Raw genomic sequence first — 24,917 nt, 5'->3', positions numbered from 1 at the left:
TTTATGATCTTATGATAGGCGATTGTCCACATCTCTGTCTCGTTCCTCCGAACAGACATAGTTTGTTTTGGCTTCCAGCACACTGACTTGTACACTGAACTCCTACAGTCATTTTTGTTTTAAGCTCGTTCCGACCACAAGGATCATGTCCAGACTGTGTCATGACCAAGTTTAAATGACAGTCAAGGTTCAAAACCTTTGTCATTGTTTATCTTCTGCGCTGCCGAACATTTGATGCTGCTTGCTGTCACCAACGTAGACTTATAGTCCTGACGGCAAGATCGAAAACGAAGGAGCATCAGAAGCGAGTATCATTACGACAAGGGTGACGTCACGAGAAGACGCCATGGCAGGTCATGTCAGGGCAACAAAGGTGACAGTTAATGGCACTGAAATATCATCACTTTTGCTTGTGATCGTTTCCAATTCACCCCCCCCCCCTTCCATCCAACTCCGGGGACTGATCATAAGTTAATACAGTCGTTACCAGCACTTGGCAGCATTATTTGGCACCAACAGACTTTCAGCATGACGTCACATTGTTGGGGACTAAAACCATCATGCTGTACAGTTCTGTTCTCCTAACTCCTGTAAAGTTTTGCAACATTCGACCATTGCCATTTCTGTCCGTGTTTAGTGTTTTTTCTCAATGGTACCGCCCTATAGTCAGGACTGAAAAGCCTTTCCAACATCGAGATCGAAATCCGAAATAACACCAGCGACCGAAAATCGACCCTAAAGACGTCATGTTTACAACAAACCCCTCTATGACGTCATCGTTTGCGTCATAACAGGGGGTCCTGCCAGGAAGCAGTCGACCAAGACTGATTGCGTAACTCTCCAAAGCTGGCCTGGCCTGGACATTGACGCCAGATCCTACACAATGACATCAGGGCTGACGTTGCCCTCCATGCGGATCTCGTGGTCTGGGCTGAGGGTGTAGCTGCCCGAGGTGGTGGTGCTGGCGTCATCCTCCACGGACAGGGACGACCCCTGGCGCCGGTGGTGGTGCTGATGCTGGTGCTGGTTGCCGTGGTGCGGCTGTGCGGACCTTGGGGGCACCCACCCCCCTCCCTGCTTGGGCCCCACCACCACGCCCCCTCCCTCTCCTCCTCCTCCACCACCACCCACTGGCACGCGCGGCGGCAGCAAGGGCTCGGGGTGGAGGGCGGCGAGGGAGGTCTGCTGGGGGTGGGGGGTGACGTGGGGGTAGGGGCGGTGGAGGGCGGGGCGCTGGGGCAGCATCTTGCCGCCGCCCGGGGTGCGGTAGTTGTCGCGGCGTCCCTCGTGATAGCTGCCCGTGTGCAGGAAGTTGGGCCGCGGGGCCCCTGAGGTGGCCGAAGCGGAGGAGGCGGCGGACGGGGGTCTGGTGATGGTGGTCTGGCCGTGGGGCTGACGGAAGCTGCCTCCCCCGCTGTGGAAGGAGGAGGGGGGAGCGTAGATGTTGGCCGGGGCGGGGATGCGGTTGGTGTTGGTCAGAGCGGAGCCGGCGTGTTTGCCTTGCGACACTGTGGACAGGAGGTGAAAAAAAAATTACACATGATGTGGATGAACACTAATGGTTAATGCTGGATTAATGGGTTATGGTAATTCAGAGGCACACACACACACACACACACACACACACAAAGTGTATAATTTTACAGAGTGCACACACACACACACACACACACGAGAGAGAGAGAGAGAGAGAGAGAGAGAGAGAGAGAGAGAGAGAGAACCAGACAAAGACATACTAAACAGTGACTGCGGATTTATTTACCAATTACTTATCTACACACACACACACACACACACACACACACACACACACACACACACACACACACACACTCACTCACTCACACACACCAAACAAATCGGCGAAATATGAAGGGAAGTGCGGGTGGTGGTGAGGGGGAGGAGGGCGGAACGAGGAAACAACCAACAATGACTCCCGGGACAATGTGGCACCTCATCCCGGAAACACATACATCACCATCAGAGCTACACTCAACATCGTTCACAATACTGTTTAAGGGCCTCAACATGAAGGGGTAATACAGGAAGAAAGGGGTGTCTGCGGAAGTGGTTGATGGGCACTGTGTGTGTGTGTGTGTGTGTGTGTGTGTGTGTGTGATGAACATGGGAACACTACCATAATTCAAGCTCATCACACACAAAAGCGAGGGGAGGGGGCTGGGGGTGGGGTGGGGGGGAAGATACAGAGCCAGAGGTGACAAGTGTCGGCACACACACAACGTAAGCTACAAGGTCCTACAGGACACAGCTAAAGTCCGAGAGATGTTGAAGATGAAAAGGAACGGACGGAACGTCATGTTAAGACGAACACAGCCCTGTCTGGAGCAGACACCGTGACAGATTCCCTTCCTCACGCACGGACTCATCTTCACGGCGCGGGGAGCAGGGATGACTTGTGTGCACCAAACTGCCCACACTTCTCCTGCCCTTGTCACATGCCACAAGTGCCCCCCCTATGTCAGACTCTGACACGCCACCCCGGCGATTTATGTTTGACTTTCACAGAACCCCATGACAGTTTGTGGGTATGGGGCCAAAAATGTTCTCTCAGTCGCTCACTGAGAATCTGTCCCACCTCAGCCATAACAACCACCCCACCCCCCCTCCAAAAAAACAACCCCCCCCCCCACGCACTCTCTCTCTTTCTCTCTCCGCGTATTCCCTGGGGATTTTCAGAAACAACAATATTCTCTCAGTTCTGCGTTGAAGCAAGTATCCGGATTATTATCTTTTTAAAAATAATTAATTTAACTTATTTTTTTGCGTTTAGATGTTCCCGATGGAAGGGGACAGGAAGGCATGGTGTATATGTGGGATGAATATCTGACATGGGGCAACAGGAGAATGGGGCTTACTCACAGCGAGTTATGGAGCTGTAAACGGCCACAGCTCTGCACGGAACCACACATACAGGACGTGAGCGTGCTGTGAAGCTCAGTCACGCCTGACAGGAACAGTGGTCATAAACCGTGTCCGCGCGGTACCTGCGTCCTCTCTGTCTTAGTGGGGTCTCCCTGCCCTTCACCGACTTTGTTTCCCCAGCGACCGCCCCCTCCCCTCTCCCATTCTTCCCCACACTCGCATCTACTCTCCAGTCTTCCCCCTCGACCTCTCTCTCCTCCCCCTCTGCCGTAGCTGGTGCTGCCAGCATCACCCATCACCACTGACTGAGCTCATTGTTTGACTGGACAGTGCCTGAGTGGCCAACTGCGCTGACGCTGGTGAATAACTTCGATTATGAAGGTAGTTTATTAATTTTGTATTTTATGTATCATTATGTATTCTGTATTTTAATTTTTAACTTTGGTGGAGAGAGAGAGAGAGAGAGAGAGACAGAGAGAGAGAGAGAGAGACGGAGGGATGATGTGAGAGACAGAGACATGGACAACTGATACATACGTTTGTCCATAGAGCTGTCCAGGTGGATGTCGTCAACACTGGCGCCACGCCCACTGTCGCACGTGCCCGAGTCCCCGGATGTATCGCTGTTCATATCATCAGGCTGGAAACAAGACCGGACACAGCAAGCATCAGTTCACGTTCTTTGGGTAATAATTTAAGTTCACACAGGCCTGTAAAATTGATCCGAATTAACAAAAAAGCGCGCACACACAAATCCGTTATACAATCGCGTGCTCAAGTTATATGAACACACACACACGCACAATTATGATTCACACACACACACACACACACACACACACACACACACACACAATATGATTCATGCAAATAACAGGGCCTCCACTCCCGAATAAAAGAATGTTGGTCAAATTCCATGTGTGTCTTATCCTGCAGAGCAAAGTGTCGAGAGCGGTGAGGAGAATGGTTATGTTGGTGATAAAATGACAGCGTGACTGCAATATCTTGTTTCTATCTGTCCTCTTCACTGACAAGGCCCAAGGTGTGTGTGTGTGTGTGTGTGTGTGTGTGTGTGTGACACCAGAGACTTGCTGACAAATACTGCCCTGTCTGTCAGGATGAATCACCCAGTGACGTATTGTTCGCCGTCTACTGTCAACCTGTTTGACGTCACTGAAGGTTACAAACTTCCGTGCAGATATAGAGAACTGTCTTCCTCTCTCACACTGAAGGAATAAATTCGAAATACACTGCAGCTGGATGCCAACAGGACAGGGTAAAGAGGAAACAAACAAAACAAAACAAAACAAAACCCTTTGCGCCAGCAAAGTGCGTTTTAGAGGATAGATGTTCTGAGCATGAATCTAGCTTTTTTCTGTTAAATAATTGAACTAATTTTGTTTTCTACAAATGTGATCTAGATGAAAAGAAGGGGGAAGAAAATACACATGTACATTCGAAAATACACCATACACACACGAACATCCCCTCCACATATACACACAAGAACAGACACACAGACACACACATATACACACACACATCCAACACCCCCCCCACCCCCAAACCCCCACCACCACCTCCCCCCCCCCTGCCCCCACACAGAGAGAAAGCCAACTCACATTCACAAGTCGTTTCCAGGCCATGCTGACGGCGTCCCCATCGTGGTGGGAGTGGTGCGGGAACGGCGCCGTGGGGACCTCCCGGGGCTGTCCGAACTGGTCATACATCTCCCCGTCAGGCTCATCCAGACTGAAGCTGACCTTCTTCTGCACCTCGCCCTTCGTCTGCAGGCCTTTCGGGGACAGGATCAGACCGGTGGAGGACAGGTCGCCCTGCGAAGACCTCCTCTCAAAGGACTTGGGACACTTGGTGTCCTCCAGCTTTTCCGATGGGACGTCGAACTTGACAGGCGCGGGCACGTAGTGGTTCTTGAAGGAGGAAGAGCTGTCCCTGGACTTGCGGTGCCTCTCCGAACGGAGAACGAAGCAGATGGCGCCGATGATGATGCCCGACAACACCAAGGTGGCGCCGCCTATGACGGCCACGATGATGATGTAGGAATCACGTGACTTCTTGCTGCCGTTCTCGTTCGAGCTGGGGGCGTTGTCCCCTGGAATGCCCGGGAAGGTGATGTTGGGGAAGTTCACCTCGATCTGCAGGCTGGTCTCGGCGAACATGGGAGGCACGCCGGAGTCATGCACCCTAAGCACCACGTGGTAGACGTGCGGGTTCTTCAGCTTCTTCATGTCGGCCAGGTACAGTTTGCCCTTCTCACGGTCGATGCCGAACACGTTGTCCAGGTTACCGCTGTGGATGGAGTACACCAGGGATGAGGAGTTGCCCTCATCCACGTCATAGGCTATGATGCGTCCCAGGGTGATGCCGTTTTCTGGGTGCGTTGTTATGACGACGGAGTGGTTGGCGTTTGTGGGGAAGAGGATGGCTGGGGCGTTGTCGTTGATGTCTGTGACTGTCACCGTCACCTGGAGACGAAAATAAACAAATATATTAATGAATAAATGAATGAATAACAAAATACATAAACAGACAGATATATTGGGTAGACAGACAGATAAATAAATAAACAAATAAATGAATAGATAAACAGATAAATAAATAAATGCGCCCAGGCAGAGGACGAGTGACATAACTGTTGAAAATAATTAAATACAGTGTTTAAAGAGAAGTCGAGTAATTTTTTTCGTGAAAAAGAGCAATCATCTGATATAATTATAAACCACATAAGAATGCAGAGTAATTTTCTTGTCAAACTATTAATACTTAATACCGGATCACAATTCGGACATGTGTTACAATTTTTAAGTCATTTATTCATTGAATGCTGAATAACCATTATGGCGTTACTTACATGCTAAAAGCAAGATAATTAACAATACCGAAACACGAATATATTTTATTACACAACACAACAACTTTCGTGGTGTAAACTGTTACTTTTTTTTCGTTTGTGAACAAATAGCCTAGACATTAAGTTCAGGGACATAGTTTAACGGTAATCCACGCGCACACTTGAAAAACAAACCAACCATCAGACATAAATTAAGTTTCAGGAAAACAAAGGCTGAAACAGGAAAATGTACATAATAATTATGCTTTCACAATGACCATTAGAACGCAACAAACCTTATAAAAAACAAACAAAAAAACAACAACAAAAAAAAACCACACACACACACACACAAAAACCAGGTACTCTCCCATCTGCACGTAACAATGGCACACAGACAGAAAGCGGACCCACCTGAGTGCTGTTGGACTTTGGGATGGCCCCCTTGTCCCGGGCCAGGACAGTAAAGACATGGGAACGACTGGTCTCCCTGTCCAACACCCCGGACACCACAATGCTGCCGTTCGGGTGCACCAGGAAAGGAACCTCCCCATTCACTGACCCCGCGAAGAAAAACTCCACCTGGGAGAAGAAAGCATTAGGGGAATATTGTATTCATTTTGAAAGCGTTCATTTTTTTTTCTTCCTTAAAAATCCATCTGGGAAGAGAAAGCATAGAGGAAATGCTTATTTTCTAACGTTCATTTATTTATTTATTTATTTATTTTTGTTCTTCTTCTTAAAACTCCACCTGGGAAGAGAAAGCATTAGGGGAATGTTAATTTTGTAAATGTTCGTTTTTATCTATCTTTTTCACATTATGATTGATGGCTTTCGTTAGTGATTGATTTACCATGGTTTTTTTAAAAAAATCTTTTTTATACACATCTTACGAAGTCTTGATTTTACCTTAATATTCTTTCATTTCTTGCTTTTTCAAAGTTGAGCTGCAGTAAACTAGTAGTTCATACCTTTTTTTTTCTAAAATGACTGCTTTATTGTTCTTGCTCTGTTCTTTCTTTTTTCTCTTCTTGTTCTTTTTTTTTTTATTTGCTTGTCTTCACTATATCTCTCTTATTTTGTTTCTGTCTGTTCATGTGCGTCCACTACATTTGGGACTCACCCACACACCCTTACTTAGTTACACTGACAGACTCACTCACTCACTGACAGCCAGAGCCAGAGGACTCAGGACTCACCTCTCCATTGAGGCCCTGGTCCAGGTCGTCAGCTGACATGATGGCCACCAGATGTCCAGGGGCGGCGCCCTCAGACACGTTGAAGTGGTAGGGCAGCCCATGGAGCCGGGGAGTGTTGTCGTTCACGTCCCGCACTGTGACTGTCAGTCTGGTGACACACGGCGAAGACAGGGGTTGTTAATGGTGGTGGTGGTGTTGTTGTTTTGTTAACAATAAGTATTATTATTATCATTGTTAATTGTGTTGATGTCGTTGTTGTTGTTTTGTTAACAATAATTATTATTATTATCATCATTGTTAATGGTGTTGATGTTGTTGTTGTTGTTGTTAACAATAATAATTATTATTATCATCATTGTTAATGGTGTTGATGTTGTTGTTTTGTTAACAATAATAATAATTATTATCATTATTATCATCAGTATCAACTATGACGAAAATAATAATCATGAACATTATCATTATCATCATCATCATTATTATCATCATCGTGATTATTATTATTATTATTATCATTATTTTTGGATTATTGTCATGATGATTATTATTATCATTGTTGTTATCAATGACATATTAATATCATTTGGATTATTGTCATGATGATTATTATTATTTTCATTAATGATATTGTTATTATTATTGTCGTTGGTGGTATAATTCATTATTTCATGTATTTATTGCAATCATCCAAAATGACCTGGATTTTTTAAAGAAAAAAAAAGGAAATGAGAGAGAGAGAGAGAGAGAGAGAGAGAGAGAGAGAGAGAGAGAGAATGCGAGACAGAGAGAGAGACAGTGAGAGAGAGAGAGAGAGAGAGAGAGAGAGAGAGAGAGAGAGAGAGAGAGAGAGAGAGAGAGAGAATAAACAAGACAAGAAAACGATGTTCATGATTCACAGCATGTTCAGTTTGCTCTCCTTGTATATTTATTTCTTGAAAGTTATATCTATTTCCTCCAGTGCTAAAGTCACCTATTTCATTTCAGAAAAAAACCCGAACAAACAAAAACAAAAAAGACAAAAGATACAATAAAAGAAAGGACAGAGAGAGAGAGAGAGAGAGAGAGAGAGAGAGAGAGAGAGAGAGAGAGAGAGAGACAGACAGAAACAGAGACAGAGACAGAGATAGACAGAAAGAACTGAGAAATAAGAAAAGAACAAAGAAAGTAAACAAAAGACGAAATAAACAAGGACAGAAAACGACAAAAAGAAGCAAGTAAATAAAAAGAAAGGAGCTTCAAAGAGAAACAGAAAAGGTCGAGGAAAAGAAAATAGGAAAAAGAATAACAAAAGTGAAAAAAAAAAGAATAAAATGGAAAAAAGATGACTAAGAGGAGAACACACCCTCCCCTACCCCCCCCCCCCACCCCCAAAATCCCCTCCCCCAGCAACAAGCGGAGCGAGATATTAAAGGTAGGCTCACACTGGGTGGCACGGTGGTTGGGCGCACACAACGCCCCATGAGCGACAATCGTGCAGCATTCAGCACCCCTCAAACAGCACGTAAACCCCCTTCCCAACTGTGACCGGTGGTATAGGTCTTTTTTTCCCCCCTACACGAGAAAGCGTTCTTTGACAAGTCAGGAAAGAGCGAGAAGGTGGTGGGGAGAGAGAAGGGTGGTCGGATAAAAGGGGAGGAACAGAGAGAGAGGGAGAGTTCTACCGTTTGGTCACGAACTATAAAGGCACGTCTTTCCAGCGGTATGTCCTTTGTTAGAAAATGCACTACGCTTGACCTCAAACACCTACACAGACATTTTTTTCTTTCAACCTCTTCCTTCGCAACTTCCCCCTGTAGCTTTTACTGCCATAACCACAAGGGCATGGACAACATAATGTGATTTTTTTTCTTTAATAGTGGTTATTAACATTCCTCCCACGTTTTTCGTCTTCTTTCATTGCTTCTATTGTTTTATGTACATGTTGCTACAGACGACTTACGCTGTGAAATTTATACATGTAGAGGAGACAGCGATTGAGGAATAACCACACACACACACACACACACACACACACACACAGATGTATCCCCCCTGCTCCCTCTACACAAACCTTGCTGTCCTAGTCCTGGGCTCCTCATCCCACCCTCCCTCACACACACGCCTTCCAACCTTCACCAGCAACAACATCCCCTAACAACCACCACCCTACTCCCCATAACACTTCTCCCCTGACCCCCCCCCCCCCCACTCCCCCGTCTCCCAACCGCCTCACCTTGCCGTTCCAGTCCTTGGCTCTTTGCCGCCATCCACAGCCACCACGGTGCACGTGATAACCGGAGTGGCCTCCCTGTCCAGGGCTCTCCGGGCCGTCACCACACCGGACTGAGGCTGGATGCTGAGGTAGCGCGAGGCCAGGGTCTGCCCCTCCTTCCCCTCCCCCTCCTCCCCCTCGTGGCTGGGGGTGTCCTGCAGCGTGTAGGTGAGGAAGGCATTGTCGCCGAGGTCCATGTCGATGGCGCTGATCTGCAGGACGTACTGGCCCTCCGCGTTGTTCTCCGCCAGAGACCCGCTGTAGCTGCTCTGGTCAAACCTGGACAGGTAAGGGAGCGGTGTGGTGGTGGGTTAGTTAGTGTGGGTGTTGGTGACTTGCATTGCTGGTTGGGCTGGACGTTTGGGGGGAAGGTCGGTATGAATGTTCATCTCTCTCTATTAATGTTTATATATTATATATATATATATATATATATTTCTTTCTTTATTTTTAAATTGTGTTCATCAGTTTTTTTAAAAGCCCAGAACCCCCTTGTAACACACACACACACACACACACACACACACACTCTCTCTCTCTTTCTCATTAAATTTTAATTGCCTTTTGAGATGGCAGGCAAGATGTCATTGCAGTGATCTTGAAAAGTCATTACAGCGTGTGTGTGTGTGTGTGTGTGTGTGTGTGTGTGTGTGTGTGTGTGTGTGTGTGTGTGTGTTAAGTGCCAGCGCAATATGGTGTTGGAGGGAACATTAATTCAAATGAAAAATGGGGATGGGAAGAAAAAACGAATGGAAGAAACAAGTCTAGAGAACTGGGGAGCGGGGAGAGAGAGTGGGGATGTGGAAAGTGCAAGAACAAGAAGACGAATAATAATAAATAGATAAGTAAATGAATAAATAAATAAATAATAATAATAATAACAATAATAATAATAATAACGGAAGGAAAATGGGAGAGAGAGAGAGAGAGAGAGAGAGAGAGAGCGAAAGGAAGGACGGAGACTCAGAACGACAGAAGAAAGGAGAGAAGGGCAGGCCAGCAGACTTACACAGGATCGTTGTCGTTGACGTCAGCAATGACCACGGTGAAGGGGAGCTCCGTGCTGAGGGGAGGGGAGCCTCGGTCCCGGCACACAATGGCCGCCTCGTACCTGTCCACCAGCTCCCGGTCCACCTCCCGGCCCAGCAGCACCTTGTAGCCCTTGTTCAACAGCTCCACCAGGCGGAACTGGGCACCGTTCTTCTCCATGGAGCACGTCACCTCGCCGTTCTCGCCGTCATCGCTGTCCTCCACGTTGACGAAAGCGACGAAATCGTCCACCTTGGAGGACTCGAGGACGGAGATCTCTGTGGTGTCGCCTTCCGACACGGTGACGATCCGCACCACGGGGGCGTTGTTGCCCGTGTTGAGCACGTGGATGTTGACGACGGTCTGAGCCACGGAGGGCGGGTCTCCTCCATCGAAGGCCTCCACCACCACGCTGTAGGGGCCCGAGCCCGCGGAGTGCTCGATGCTGGACTGCAGGCTGATCAGACCCGACGTGGCGTTAATGTGGAACAGCTGGTGAATGGTCGGTGAGGCCAGTTTGCTGAACCGGTAGCTCACCGCCCCGAAAGGACCGGCGTCCTTGTCTCGTGCCCGCACTCGGACAATTTCTGAACCCACAACAGCGTCCTCCCCTACGTTCACGTTGTAGACCTCGGACTCGAACTCGGGTACGTTGTCGTTCTCGTCGACGACAGTTATGACAACCCTGAGGAAGTCGCTTCTGGGAGGGTCTCCGCCGTCATAGGCGATAATGTTGAAGTCGTACTGGTCGGTGGTTTCCCGGTCCAGCACAGACTCCAGCTTGAGGTTGAGGAAGCTGGTGCCGTCCTTGTTCCGCGTGGCCGTGATGGAGAAGACGGGGAGGGCCAGGGTGGAGTCGTAGCGCTGGATGGTGTTGTTGGGCAGAGAGTCCAGGTCCTGGGGGCCGCTCACCTTCAGCATCGTGCCCACCTTGGCGCCCTCAGAGATCTCCAGGTCCACCTGAAGCACGGAGGGGGAGGTCAGTTCATTCCGCCACTCAAAGGCAACTCTTCGGCCGTTTGTGGACGCATTCTGCTGAGATTGAGCTACACCAGTGTTCATTAACACACTGCGACCAGGCTTAGAGCTTGGTTTCTGACCTATGATAAGCACTATAAGTATCCGTACCAATCAATCAATCACACCAAAAAATAATTTACACTCAGATTAAACAACAGAAAAAAATGCACGGTCTTTTCATTAGCGGGCGAAACAGACAAGTGGTTTCTTAGATAAAGTATCACCCCCCCATCCCTACCCCCAATAAAACATAAAAACCGAATATAATGAAAACGGTCTGTCATAATACAACTGCTGTTTTGACACATGTTTATCGGTCACTGATATTCATCTATATATCTTTCATCAAAGGTGAAAAAAAACAACAAACAAACAAACAAAAAAACACAAAAAAAAACCAAGTTCGCCTTCTGCCATCAACGTTCACACACACACACACACACACACACACACACACACACCTGATCAGCTGGGAAGTTGGGCGAGTTGTCGTTGATGTCATCGATGTAGACTCTGACGGAGGCGATGTTGGAGAAGGTGAGGCCGTCCTTACCCTGAATGGCCACGTTGAAGTCCAGGGCGCAGCTACTCGGTGTGTCGGTGCTGTCACACACCTGCTCCCTGTCCACCCGCTTGGCGATCCTCACCTGCCCGCTCACAGAGTCCATGGCGAAAAAGGAGGCCTCAAAGCTGGCCTTGTCCAGGATGTTGAAGGTCAGCTTGTGCTTGTCCTCCTCAGACACCTCCAGGAAGAGGGCGGGGTACTGGCTCAGGTTCACGACGAAGCTGTCTTCAGGCTCCTCCTCGTTGATGCGCACTTCCACGTCAGCGGTCTGCGCTGACGTCACAGTGACCAAGGAGAGCAAGAAGAAAATGACGCGTGATTTCTCCATGGTTTTTGGTTTATCTGCTTGTCCTTTGAGCGTTTATTGTATGCCGATTTGCCGCCGCATTCTGAAATCAAACAAAATGAAGAATGGAAGTGTTAAGTTCGAGTGTTTTTCTCGTGTCATTTCAACGCTGACGCGGAAACTTTCAAAGTTATAAGAAAACTTACTGACACAGGGCCAGGGGCCATTTATACTGTGTCCCGTCCCATCTTGCAAACAGTCGTGGAAGGCCAGATTCTGAACAAATGAATCGCTTTCCTCTACCAGTGAGCCCAGAGGTGTGGACAAACAACGTCTCTGAAAACTTCTCAGTTAAAAAGCGCGAATCCAACATAACTCTAATGTTTGACGATGTCTGTGAAATAGACACAGAACTGCAAAAAGAGCATCCTTTTGTTTCCCATTTTGTATCTCTCTCTGTCTCTCAAGACATCAGGAAGCAAGTCAGTTGTTCGGTTCATTAGGCACTCAGGTACAGAGGTGAGGTGGGATGGGGTGCGAGATAAACAAAGAAGGCCTGGCGGAAGAACTGAACAGTGAGCATGGTGATGAGTGAAAAGTGTTAGACTGATGACAGTGAAAATGGTTCAGTAAATACCTACAGGCTAATGAGGCTTTCCGAATGCTTTTAGCGCGCGTGGCCGGTTTCGCTTTCCCGGTTTACTTTCCCTCCCACTTTCTCTCCCCCCCCCCGCCCTCCCCCTCTTTGCCTTATCATTGGATCTCTGTACTAAAGACTTTTGCCATGCGTGTGTATTTTTTCTCTCTCTCACTTTTTTCCCTTCTTATTTTTCTTGATCCTCAGTCCCTCTCTATGTCTCGTCGTTTTCTTTTACATAAAAACAAAAGGCCAGACCGTGGGGCTGTCTGCAAGCAGACCAAAGTAAAAAAGTGTTTCGATGACTGATAGTGTCTTGCCATACGTGCCCCTCCGCCCCCCCACCCCCTCTCTCTCTCTTTCCTCTCTCCCTCAATCCCCATCGCTTCTCCACTTTTCCATATATGTACACGTGAGCATACGTCTGCGCACACGTACATTTACGCGCGCGCGCGCGTGTATGTGTGTGTGTGTGTGTGTGTGTGTGTGTGTGTGTGAGAGAGAGAGAAAGAGAGAGAGGTGGGGGGAGAGAGAGTTATGAGAGAGAGACAGAGAGAGAGAGAGACACAGAGAGAGAGAGAGACAGAGAGAGTGAGTTATGGAAGCGTGGACGGCCAGACAGAAAATTACCCTCCGTTGCAGACAGTAGTACCAGACACCATTAGAAATTTGAGAGGAGGGACTCGAGCGGAGGATGAAGGGGGCCGAAACGAGAGGGAAGGAGGGGAGGAGGGGGCAGTCCATAAGACCACAACTGACTAAGCGCTTCTCCATGCATCACCCACAGACATGCCGAAAGCCTCCAGAGTATGATGGCGAAGGAAGATTATAACCTCCACAGAAAACTGTCTAATGGAGCTGACTGTCTCTGAAAAACAACCACAACAAAAACAAAGACAAAAATAAAAAAATAATAAAAAAATAAAAAACCCCAGTGAAAACGCTTTCAGTCTCTTCAGTAAATTTTTGTTCCCATACTTTTGCCACGTTATTTAGCTCCCTCAACGTATTCATATATTCAAACATATTTGTTCCTTCTAAAGGTATCTTAAAGGTGGTTGAAACTGCTGTTTCTTTCCAAGAAATTCTCACATACTCTAGACTGCACAATCTCACACGTTCTGTGTTGCATAAGCCAACGCTGGGGTCGAGCGAACACTGGAAAACATCACCGCAAAGTTACCAAACCTTTTATGAGGTTCGTTCTGTGGCAAATCGGGGAGAGGGGGTGGGGATGGACAGTGATACCCTCCGCCACCTAAGTGACGCCAAGTGCCGTCTACACAACACCGGGATTAAGCAGAGTGGTGTCCATCATGAAGTTGTACCCACTGCAGCAGTGCTGATAGCTTTGTGATGGCGGTACACGAAAACTTGGGGATTACCTCTTCAGTGTGGCTTCTTCCACATAATTCTGCTTGTTTGGCCACTCGTGGCTGGAGATTTGCTTGCATTTATCTTATGTTTGGACTCACACACACAAACTGTCTGTCTCTGTTTCTCTTTCTTTCACTCACACGCGCACACACTTACGCGCTTGCTTTCACACACACAACACACAACTCTCTCTCTCTCTCTCTCTCTCTCTCTCTCTCTCTCACACACACAGAGTCATTTTCATATTCCTGAATTTTTGTGGGGATAAGTCAACCTCTCTTCTGTGAGGAGAACAAAATACTTTTTTTTTAAATTAAGAAATAAACGCAACGATCACATAAATAAATAAATAAATACATAAATTGATTATAAATAAATAATTACTATAGCTGTCACATACAGAGAATAAAAGACAGAAACAAAACAAGCAGAACAAAAATCAACTAAACGAAATCGAACGATCACAAAATATTGTCACAAAGAAAGTAAACTAGCACACCACTGAATCAAATGATCAACTGTTCACAGATGAATAAAATGATTCAAATACAGCAGCAACAACAAAAATATATAGAAAGGAAAAGGGGAAAAAAAGTGGGGAAAGGGTGAGAACCACACAGAACTATAGCCCACCCCTTGACTCACCAGATTACAGGAACGTTGTAGCCCACAATGCACAAAGACACATCACACCCAACTGCTCACACCCCGTCTCACAGACTCCAAATCCTGAAGCATGGTCAAAAGTTTTAAATAATAGTCAAGGGCTCAGCTTGCCCGTCCATTCAGACCAATGAATTGACTCTTGGCGGCTATCTCCAACACCACACTGACCCACTTTTCCCGCACCCCGACGTCCACTAGGCATTCCGGGTGCTCTCAGTAACACAGGTATAGCCACTCAGCTTGCCAGGCCACCAGAATATCCTGTACATGATCTCCCCAGGCGCTTCTTCCCATGTTACCCTGTCCTTGCAAAGCCCCACTCTCTGAATAAATAGGGGTACGAATCAACCCCCTTTTGGGTCGGCGATACGGGTATGCGGGAAGACTGGTTGTCAGATCAGTTCAGTCAAAGGCTGGAATCAGAAACAGGGGTGTCATTCCACCTGTTACGGGTGCGTGGCCGCAGCACTCCGGGGAAGAGTGAAATCTGAGGTTTGAGGTTGAAGGGAGTGGACGATTTATCATTGGCTCGGGGGTTACAAGCCAGTGTGAGCAAATGATCCTGTTGTTTTGATGTAGCGCTGACCGTGTGTTTGCCCACAACAGCGCGAGACGTGAGGGGACCGCGGGCCGTCTTCCCGGCTCTGCTGGAATGCTGCGAGAGCTGGACGAAATTAATCTGATTTTGACTAGTGGGCCACATGGCAGCATTATTCTGTTGTTTGGTGCACAACTGTAATCTACCGCAGCTCGTCATTTCACAGCTGTGGAATGGGTGTGACAAGAGGAGGAGGATGAAGTCTGGAAGATAATTCTCAAAGCAAACAAAGAAACAAACAGGGGAAAATTCGACACAGTTCACTCCAGAGATCCCTAAGCACTATGACAGGGTGACACGACAACCATTATCACCCAGTTCACACACACACACACACACACACACACACACACACACACACACACACTGATGATGATATTATCATCATCATCATCGTTACTGTTGCTATTACCAATAAATATCTTTTGAATCCAAATATTGTGAACGATTAATAAACTGTTGTTTCAGTGGTAACGCGTTTCGGATAGAAAGATGAAAAAAACGCAGCATCGAACAAACAAACAAATAATGAATTAATGAATGAATGAATGAAAAAGAAATAAAAAAATGAATAAATGAATAAATAAATGAATAAATGAATAAACAAATAAATGAATAACTGACAACCTAACTAAAGCACTGTCACACACACACACACATGCACACACACACACACACACACACACACACACACACACACACACACACACACATTTTAAAAAAATCACGCACTTGACTTCAAAACTATTCTCTCTTAACCACCATCATCGCAAAGACTCGACTCGACCGACGCTGGCTGGAAATGAACTTCGCTAATGAACTCAGCAATCCAGCAACCAAGCCATCCACCCATCCAGCCATCTATCTAGCAGCCAGCCACTCGCGGCTTTAATCTCCGAAGTGTGGGGCCTGTCCAGGAGGAAGAGGGATGACCATGGTCAACCGAAGGGGGATGGAGGATGCAGGACGCTGAATTACCACGCCTGGCGACTTGACCAAGGAGGCTATACCAACGGACTGACTTCTCTAACTCGGCGGTGTAAAAAATGCCACTGCTACACAGACAGCAGGTTGGTACAAGCCGAGGATGCTGGACTTCACTCAGGGAGACTGCAGCACGTGACGGTATGCTTTTGATGTAGGGAATAAATGACTATGGGACAGCGACAGGCAGCGATAGTAACACTCCCTCCCCCCTGCAGGAGAAAGTAGTGATGGTGGCTGGCGATCATTAAGCCTTTCTATCCATTTAAATGCCTGGGGTTCCCTGTTCGGATCTCGTCTACACAAATGTATACCTTTGTAGTTGCTGTATGTAAGTGTGGAACTTGCCATAATTAATAAACGAATGCATAATTGCATAAATAAATAAATGAATGAATGAATAAATAAATAAAGTGAACATGCAAATCCGTCAATCAAAATAGTTTAACTTTGATAATTATCTATTTTTTTTCTGGAGGTGGAAAATTTAAGAAAAATAAACAACAAAAACAAGCAAACAAATAAACAAACGTTAAACCCAGTCAACCAAACCAACCAATCAAGTTCATTTTGAAATAAAGATTGACATTTCCTTATTTACTCATTTTTAACACAACCACGCGCGAGCGACAATAACACAGTATGCAGCTTTTTAGTTTGAATTCTCGAACACTCTCTAAAGGAAGAAACTTGGTTAATCATTATTATTATGACCATCATCATTATTATTATCATTATTGTTCTCGTTCTTGTTCTTCTTCTTCTTATTATTATAGTGTTTTGTGGCGCCACTGTTGTAGACATTTGAAAATATTCTTAAAAGTTAAAACTTAAAAAGAAAAAAAAGTTGTTTCCTTCCTTTGTTCCTCTCTATATATTTTATTTTACTTCTTGTTCGAACCTGGTCCGGTAAGAATAGAAGACTGTCAGTAACAGGCACGGCAGTAACGCTATATGACAGTAACCAGATATGATACGTGTCACTCAGATCGCATTGATAACATCATCAGCGACAACAACCGACTGGCAATATGATGAAAAGGATCAGCTCAGGCTTCAACTTCGGTGGTCTGTCTTGTGTTTTCCTTATGGATCTTACCCCACTGTATTGCACGTCTGAATGTAAAACTGAACTGTGATGGCGACGGTATCAACAACAACAACAACATGTATGTACATGTATCAGGACAGGACTTAATATAAGATTTTCTTTTTATCCTGATCATCTATAACTATGTTGTGACATGTTCCAAATAAAATACTGTTTAAACCACTACCAATAACAACAATAACATAAAACACAGCAGAAAAAAAGTCGTCAGTAACACAGCTACTGATATGTATATATATAGCCCCCCCTTCCCCCGCATCTCGCCCCCCCCCCCCCTCCCGCAACATAATATCTCTTTTCTAGAACAAAGTCTTTCCCGTCCAAGCCCGTCTGACCGTCTGAAAATTTCAGTTACGTCTGACAAGACAAGAACATAGTACTTAAGAAAAGAAAAAGAGAAAGACAAGGATTGACAGAAGGATGAAAAATAGAGTTCGAAGACTAGAGAACTATAACGCTCGCAGGAACCTTGCTGAGAAGTTTCCGGTCTTATAATTCAAACCTCAGGGCACATTCCCATTAGACGAGATACCCCCGTTTAAGAGCCTCCTCTGTCCTTAAATTTGAAGGGAAAACGTTAAGTGCTTGACTGATTACGTGAACACACACACACACACACACACACACACACACACACACACACGTGAATCCCCTCTCTAACCCACCACCTTTCTCTTTCCCCACCCCGCCCCTTCATTCCACCCACCCCCCCACAACCCCCAACTTCCCCTCTCCACTCAGCCCCACAAAGAAAATGGGAGGTGGGGGCATCATCAAACTAATGATAGGCAAAGCAGCAGGGCGTGCACAGAGAAGCCAGGGAAGGCGCTGTCTCTGTTGGCGTCTATATAAACCACACTGAGGGTACGAAGATCCCTCCCACCACCTTCCCCCCCCAAACCCCCGTCACATTCACTCCCCGTCGCCTCTTTCCCTAACCACTTTCACGGTACAGGAAACTGCCTCTCTGCACTTAAAGCCAACCAGTCCCTTTTAACTGATTTAAAATGTGCGGCCCGCAAAAGGTTAGTGATTTCCAGAAAAAATGGAGGGGTTGGGGGTGGGTGGGGTGAGAGGGTGTGGGTGGGGGGTGAAAGTGACTGAGGAGACGGAAGGATCGGGGTATGTGTTGAGAAAGATTAAGGTGGAGACAGAATGGAGGGGGAGACAGAAACAGAGACAGACACATCCAAAGACAGAGAGAGAGAGACAGAGACAGAGAGACAGAGACAGACAGAGATGAAGGGACAGAAAGGGATTTTAATTTAGTCATTAAACATTTTCTTCATTTCACATGCGCGCGGGCGCGCGTGGACAAGATTTCCAACACATGTGAACATATGCATCGCATTTTGTGTTCTTATTTTCACGAATCTTGCCTACCTTCCATATAGCCTTCGCCTCCCATTTCCGCTTTACCCCCGTTTTCTTTCTTTGTTTTATGGCTTCTTATCTTTTTCTTTCTTTCTTTCTGGCTAAGGAGCGAGGCCCTTGAAGGAGGGAATGTAAAGGAGCACTAGGCCGGATATACCTACGTCGGCTTACATGAAAGGGAAATGTTGGAGAGCAGAAAAGATTGGCCTCCGATGGCTTTTAGGCCGCTTGACAGATGTGCGCGTGCACTCGAGTGGTACCCCACGTCTTTTTTTTTTTTTTTTCTCCTCGAAGTATGCATAATAAATAAAGAGAGGTAAGTGTGCCACTTAAGAATCTCTCACAAAGAGCAGAGGAAATTACGCCAATAATTTATGTAAATGCTCTCTCTGTGTGTGCTATTTTCTGTGCTGCGTGCGTGTGTGCGTGTGTGATTGCACGGGTGTGGTGAGCATTAGCGTCGCACATTTATCAAGTCACAAGCACATAGCTATTCATGCAGAAATTTGTATTTATCGTAGATAATATATTTTTTTCTGGTCCAAAAGTGTGCTTCCACAGGGTTGTTTTTTATTTTTTTATTTTGTTATTATTTTTTTTATTTGTGCATGAAGTTCCATTCCAAGCAGTGCCAGGAAAACGAAGTAAGACGGATGTCACGGGAACGGACTATTTTGGGAGGGACCCTTCATTGCCTGAGGAGCTATACGAGTCGCCAAGATCGCACATGTCTATATTTAGTCTGCCTGCTGCTTTCGTTGAAAGAAAAGCAGCCAAAAACAAGACACGAAACTGATCTTGCATGTTGCAGGCGGGTATTCGAGGGGTAGCGTTCTGATGCTTTCATGGGACTATTTTGATTCTGCTGCTATTTTCGTTTTCATCTACAAAAGTTGTGAGCCAAAGTTATCATTTTTTTTACCTCAATACTTGGATAGGATTCCTTTCATTAAAAAAACAAAAAAACTACTGTTACTTCCTCTTTTAGCCTGAATCCTGATGGCTTCCCACGTGCGGTTCAGCTTTTGTGTACTAGTCCGCACGCTCTGAATTCCCTGGAAACAGCTGAAACCGAATAAACCTCCAGTCATCGGTACGAGGCCTGATGTGTTATCAGGCATGATTTTTTGGTCTGTCCGTCTCTTGCTTGCTCGTTTGTTTGATAGCTAGAAAGTGATAGATAGTAAATTATTCATTTATGAAGATAGCTAGAGATAGTTACTAAATTATTCATCTATGCACGCACTGAATCAGTCAATATTGATTTCATTGATTTATCTATTGAATCATTTACTTGTAGATTTTTGTCTTGTTTTTCATTTTATATCTTAGTCGGTGTTTAAACTTGATATCATGTTTGCATCATAATTAGCTATCCTTGTATTTTTTCGACTTGTGTGCTCAGTGATCATTGATTTATTGGCTGCAAGGTTTGTTGCTGGGCAACTATTCTTAAAAAATAACAAGTGTGTGTGTGTGTGTGTGTGTGTGTGTGTGAGAGAGAGAGAGAGAGAGAGAGAGAGAGAGAGCGTTATACCCAAGGCCGTAGTTCTGAAGTTAAATTCACAATCGTCCTATCTCACCCTGTGACCAAACCCGATGGCACGACCATGTGGCACCACAACCACGTACCCGTCTGCACACTGACTAACCCCGTCCCCACCACACATCTCTCAACAGAATCTAAGGTCCGTATCTGAAGGCTATTACCACCACAGCTCTGACCTCCAAAATGGCCGCCTCCCGTGCCACACAAAGGGCCAGATAATCCAGCCCAGATTAGAGAAAGGGCTTTGTTAGAGGCAGAGCATGACAGGAAGGAGTTATCCGAGGCAAACTGCGAACTGACTTCAATACACGCTTTCTCCAGTCGAGGGGGAGGAGTTCGATAACATTCACAGTAACACACAAAAACGTCTTCGAGTGTCGGTGATAAAAGGTTTAACTGTTCATGAGCGGATGAGAATTAAGATTTAACGGCTTTGTAAGATGTGCAGTTGCTGTGCTTGATATGTGAAAATATCTCTCTCTGACCCTCTGTTGAAAACAATATTCATGCATCTATTTATGCTGCTTTTTTTTTTCATAATTTGAAAGTTACTTATGTAATGTTACATCAGTCTTTTATTCCTTTATTTAAAAAAAAAGAAGAAAAAAAAAAGTTCGTTCTCAATAAAATGATTTTCATTTCCTCTCTCTCTCTCTCTCTCTCTCTCTCTCTCTCTCTCTCTCTCTGTGTGCCCGTCAGACTTCAGACTGTGGATGAGGTAAACTGACGCTTTATAATTATCTGTCACCTTGTTGAAGTAGTTATCATGCCACTGGCTGTCACTGGGTTGACTGAGACATCCACACGACAGATTAGAAATGTTGCTGCGGCAGAACTGTCCTATCGTTCTATCTAGTGTCAGCTTGCTGGCGCGGAGGCCTTTGTTTGTCAGTCTCTGGTGGTTGCCTGTTTTCAGATGTCTGTCTTCCTCTTTCTCAGTGTGTCACACATCCATTGTACTCGTGCTTTATTTGTTCTTCTTCTTCTCCGTCGTCGTCATCTTCATCTTCGTGTATTATTATTATTATTATTATTATCATTATTTCATAGTCCGTCGCTTCCTTTTTACTACTTTTTAAGTCTACTTTTTGGTTGCTGATTTAAGGTGTTTAAATTTTCAAATCTTTAAAAAAAAAAAAAAATTATATCTAAAATCCAATTAGTTTCATTTCCAAATGCATCTGAACTGTTGTCCGCTCCTTATCAGACTGATTTTTTGTTCGGAAACAATAGATCTTGTGTGTGTATTTGTGTGTGTGTGTGTGTGTGTGTGTGTGTGTGATGTGCCTGGGTGCGTGTGTGTGCATATATATATATATATATATATATATATATATGTGTGTGTGTGTGTGTGTGTGTGTGTGTGTGTGAGTGTCCGTGTCACTGAGTTGTTTTTTTTTTAAGGTTGTTTCAGCATGCTTTCCTATCAGTCCTCATTGACTGACTTGGTCAATGCTTCAGCAAAGTATGCTTTGTTCACATGTATTAATGTAATGTATACCATGCAGTTGTGTGCAGGTGGTGACAATTAAGGCACAGACCACCCCCCGCCCCCCGCACCTCCCCCCTCCCCGTGCCTTTCATCCGTCACCACCATCATCAGCATCATCGTTCCCAACATCAGCTGTCTCTCCTGTATCACTGATACAGCACGTGCACCCAAAGGCTTGTTCAACAAACACGACTGCACTGTCCTCACACACCGAGTAAACGTGAAATTATCGTTGGTCCCGTTCTTCGCCGTTTAGGGGCAACACAACATACACTTTGTGCTCTTTTCTCCCAGAGCGTCAGGGCATCAAAGCAAATGTCACAGACTCTGTGAAAGGATTGTTTGCCTCCCTATCCAGTCACGATCAGATGACACTCTGACATTTCAGGCCATGATGACACCTTCCGTCATTATGACAACAACAACACAACAACAACAATAATAACAACAATAACAATAATGACAATAACACAATATGAAGTGGAAGAAGAAGAAGAACAGCAAAAACAATAAGGATAAATAACACCAACAATAATAATGATAAAAAACACACCATCACAACCATCACCACCCGGCGACAACGACCATCAATTAATCATCATTATTATCGGTATAGTTCACCCCTATTCTATGACCTTTTTCAGTGCCTCTCACTACAACCCGAACTGAAGAAGAAAGTGAATCGTAAATGAGCGTGAAAACAGCGGGCTTTGATAGCAGCACCTCCACTAATATCAATGATGATGATGATGATGAATAGCATCATCACAACCGTCGTCACCCGGCGGTGTGAACCATCAGTAAATCAATAATCATAATAATCAGCATCGGTATGTGATACAGTAAACAAATGACTCATTCACCCACAACAACAACGACGATAAAAACTGTTAGACTTTAGCAACATCAAGCAAAATCGAAAAGAAAGAAACAAATCAAAAATACAAAACCGAATAAAAGTTGTGAAAGCATCTCTCTCTCTCTCTCTCTCTCTCTCTCTCTGTGTGTGTGTGTGTGTGTGTGTGTGTGTGTGTGATATCTTTAGTCCATGTTCAAAGTGACCACTGAGCAAGAAACTGGATGCATTCAAAACACACAGTACCAGCTGATCGCCACAACCACCACACCATCATCAACAACAACAATCAGAGCGAGTTAGAGAACAGAAAGGCACAGATGAAGAGAGAGACAGAGACAGAGACAAATAGAAACAGATGAGTGAAAGAAAGAAAGAGAGAGAGAGAGAGAGAGGGGGGGTGGGGGGTGGAGAAGGGAAGAGAGGTGGTTTAAGAAAATAAACAAGCCAACAACATCAGCAACATCAACATAATCCATATTTACCTCAAGCTCTTCCCTGGCTGACAACTGTAGTTGACGACAGAAGCACTCAGTTCCAGCCACACTGAACTAACCGAATCCACCGAAAAGTCACCAGCTCTGTCAGTTAATCTGAATCAATTGTTCTGTTCACACCCGAAATGGACTGAAGTCTTTTTGTCTCTTTTGAAAGACTGAGACCGTAATGTTCTTTGTGATTCACGTCAAATGAAATGCAAGTCAACGTATCACTCGAACCAAACAAACATATTGGTCAGGGATCAAAGCACGGTCAGTCAGCGCATGTGACTTGATGGAAATAAAATGCAGATAATTCTTCGCTAAGAAGCCTTGTCCGGTTCAATTAAACAAGTCCACTCTCCGATGCACAAAAGCTGGGCGAAATTTGCACTGAAGTCCACAGTGCACAGAAGACTTGATGCGGCAGACGATAACGTCATAACAGTCCCGCAGTAAAAATAATGAAAGTTGTTTTGATCTGAGTTGTAGACAGATCAAAGACAAGACATCAACGAGAGAGAAAGGGAGAGGAGAAAAGAGAAGTGGACTTGACGGTCACAACGGCAGGAGAGTTGAGTGAAGCGTGTGTCCCATATGTACCATGTGTGTGTGTGGCTGCAAAGCTAAGAGCTGCTTCTATTCCTTCCCACACCGCACGATCCTCGTGGCCGCGCTGAGTGTTGTGTTGCTACTACGCTTCACCAGAGGTCCCTCCCCCTTTTTCTCCTCCCCTTGGCCGCCCGCTCGGACACGCAAGCTGCTGTGGGGTGGGTGGTGGAGGTGGTGGTGGGTGGGGGGTTGGGGGGTTGGGGAGCTTTTCGTCGTGATGGCTTGGTTGTTGTTGTGAGGGGCTGGCACCCAGGCAGCGTGGAGAGGGTTCAACGTTCGACTCTAGCAGTTGGACAGGCCCCTTTAGTTGCTATCGCTCGCGTGCCGTGCGTTGTGCCTGGTGGCCTTGAGGAAGTTCTCTCTCTCTCTCTCTCTCTCTCTTCCTGGTGTCACTGTGTGTGCGGAGGATACAAAAATAAAATTGCTGATGTTGTTTCCAGTTAGATGGAATTGATCAATTCGCTTTCTCTTGCTCTTTTTTTTTTCTTAAAAAACCCCAACAAAATACCCTTCTCTTTGTCCCTCTCAGGCTGAAAAAAAAGAACCTATTAATGATGGAAATGAATTAAAAAAAAAAATCTCTGTGTCCATCTGTCTCCACCAACCTCTCTCCATCCCTCTATCTATCTATCTATCTATCTATTTTCACCTGTTCATCTTCAGACTCATCAAAGTGTCCTATAATTATTCACTGATTCCCAGGGCGAGGACTGAATGAGAAAAAGAATAAGAAAAGAAAAGAAAAAACAAACAAACCAGTAAACAGCAAGGATCCCAATCGAAAGTAAACATCTCCTGCCCCGCCCCCCATTCTCTGTCTGTCTCTCTCAACACCTGCACTGTAAATGTCATCGTCGCCTAAATGTCACAACAACACGATCGATGTTATCTTTCAAAGACAAATCTTGTCAGACACCTGACGTTGTCAACATCTGCAACATGAAACAGAAAGATGATATCGATCAAATGTTTACCTGTATGATTTTCTGTTTTGTATTTTTTTTCTCTCCTTTCTTTTCTTTTCTGTTAATATGTAATATACTAGGGCACGGTAGTGATATATATATATATATATATATCAGTATATTTATATATGTG

The 24,917-nt window shown here is 45.4% G+C and overlaps 1 protein-coding gene across 1 annotated transcript; it reads right to left on the bottom strand.

Moving 5' to 3' along the window:
• Window positions 1-392: 392 nt before the first annotated feature.
• LOC143298587 (protocadherin gamma-B5-like) lies at window positions 393-23,782 on the bottom strand. The gene is made up of 9 exons (XM_076611467.1): window positions 23,214-23,782; window positions 11,695-12,187; window positions 10,194-11,173; window positions 9,146-9,463; window positions 6,934-7,081; window positions 6,149-6,316; window positions 4,506-5,369; window positions 3,421-3,523; window positions 393-1,508 (listed from the first exon to the last, which is right to left on the bottom strand). Exons 2-9 carry the CDS (start codon window positions 12,124-12,126, stop codon window positions 877-879), a joined length of 3,645 nt encoding a protein of 1,214 aa, XP_076467582.1. The 5' UTR covers window positions 12,127-12,187; window positions 23,214-23,782; the 3' UTR covers window positions 393-876.
• Between the last annotated feature and the right edge of the window lie 1,135 nt (window positions 23,783-24,917).

Source organism: Babylonia areolata, chromosome 24 (genome assembly GCF_041734735.1).
Source record: "Babylonia areolata isolate BAREFJ2019XMU chromosome 24, ASM4173473v1, whole genome shotgun sequence".
NCBI lineage: Eukaryota > Metazoa > Mollusca > Gastropoda > Neogastropoda > Buccinidae > Babylonia > Babylonia areolata.
Note: the sequence above shows the minus strand (reverse complement) of the source record. Positions and strands in the feature narration are given on the sequence as shown.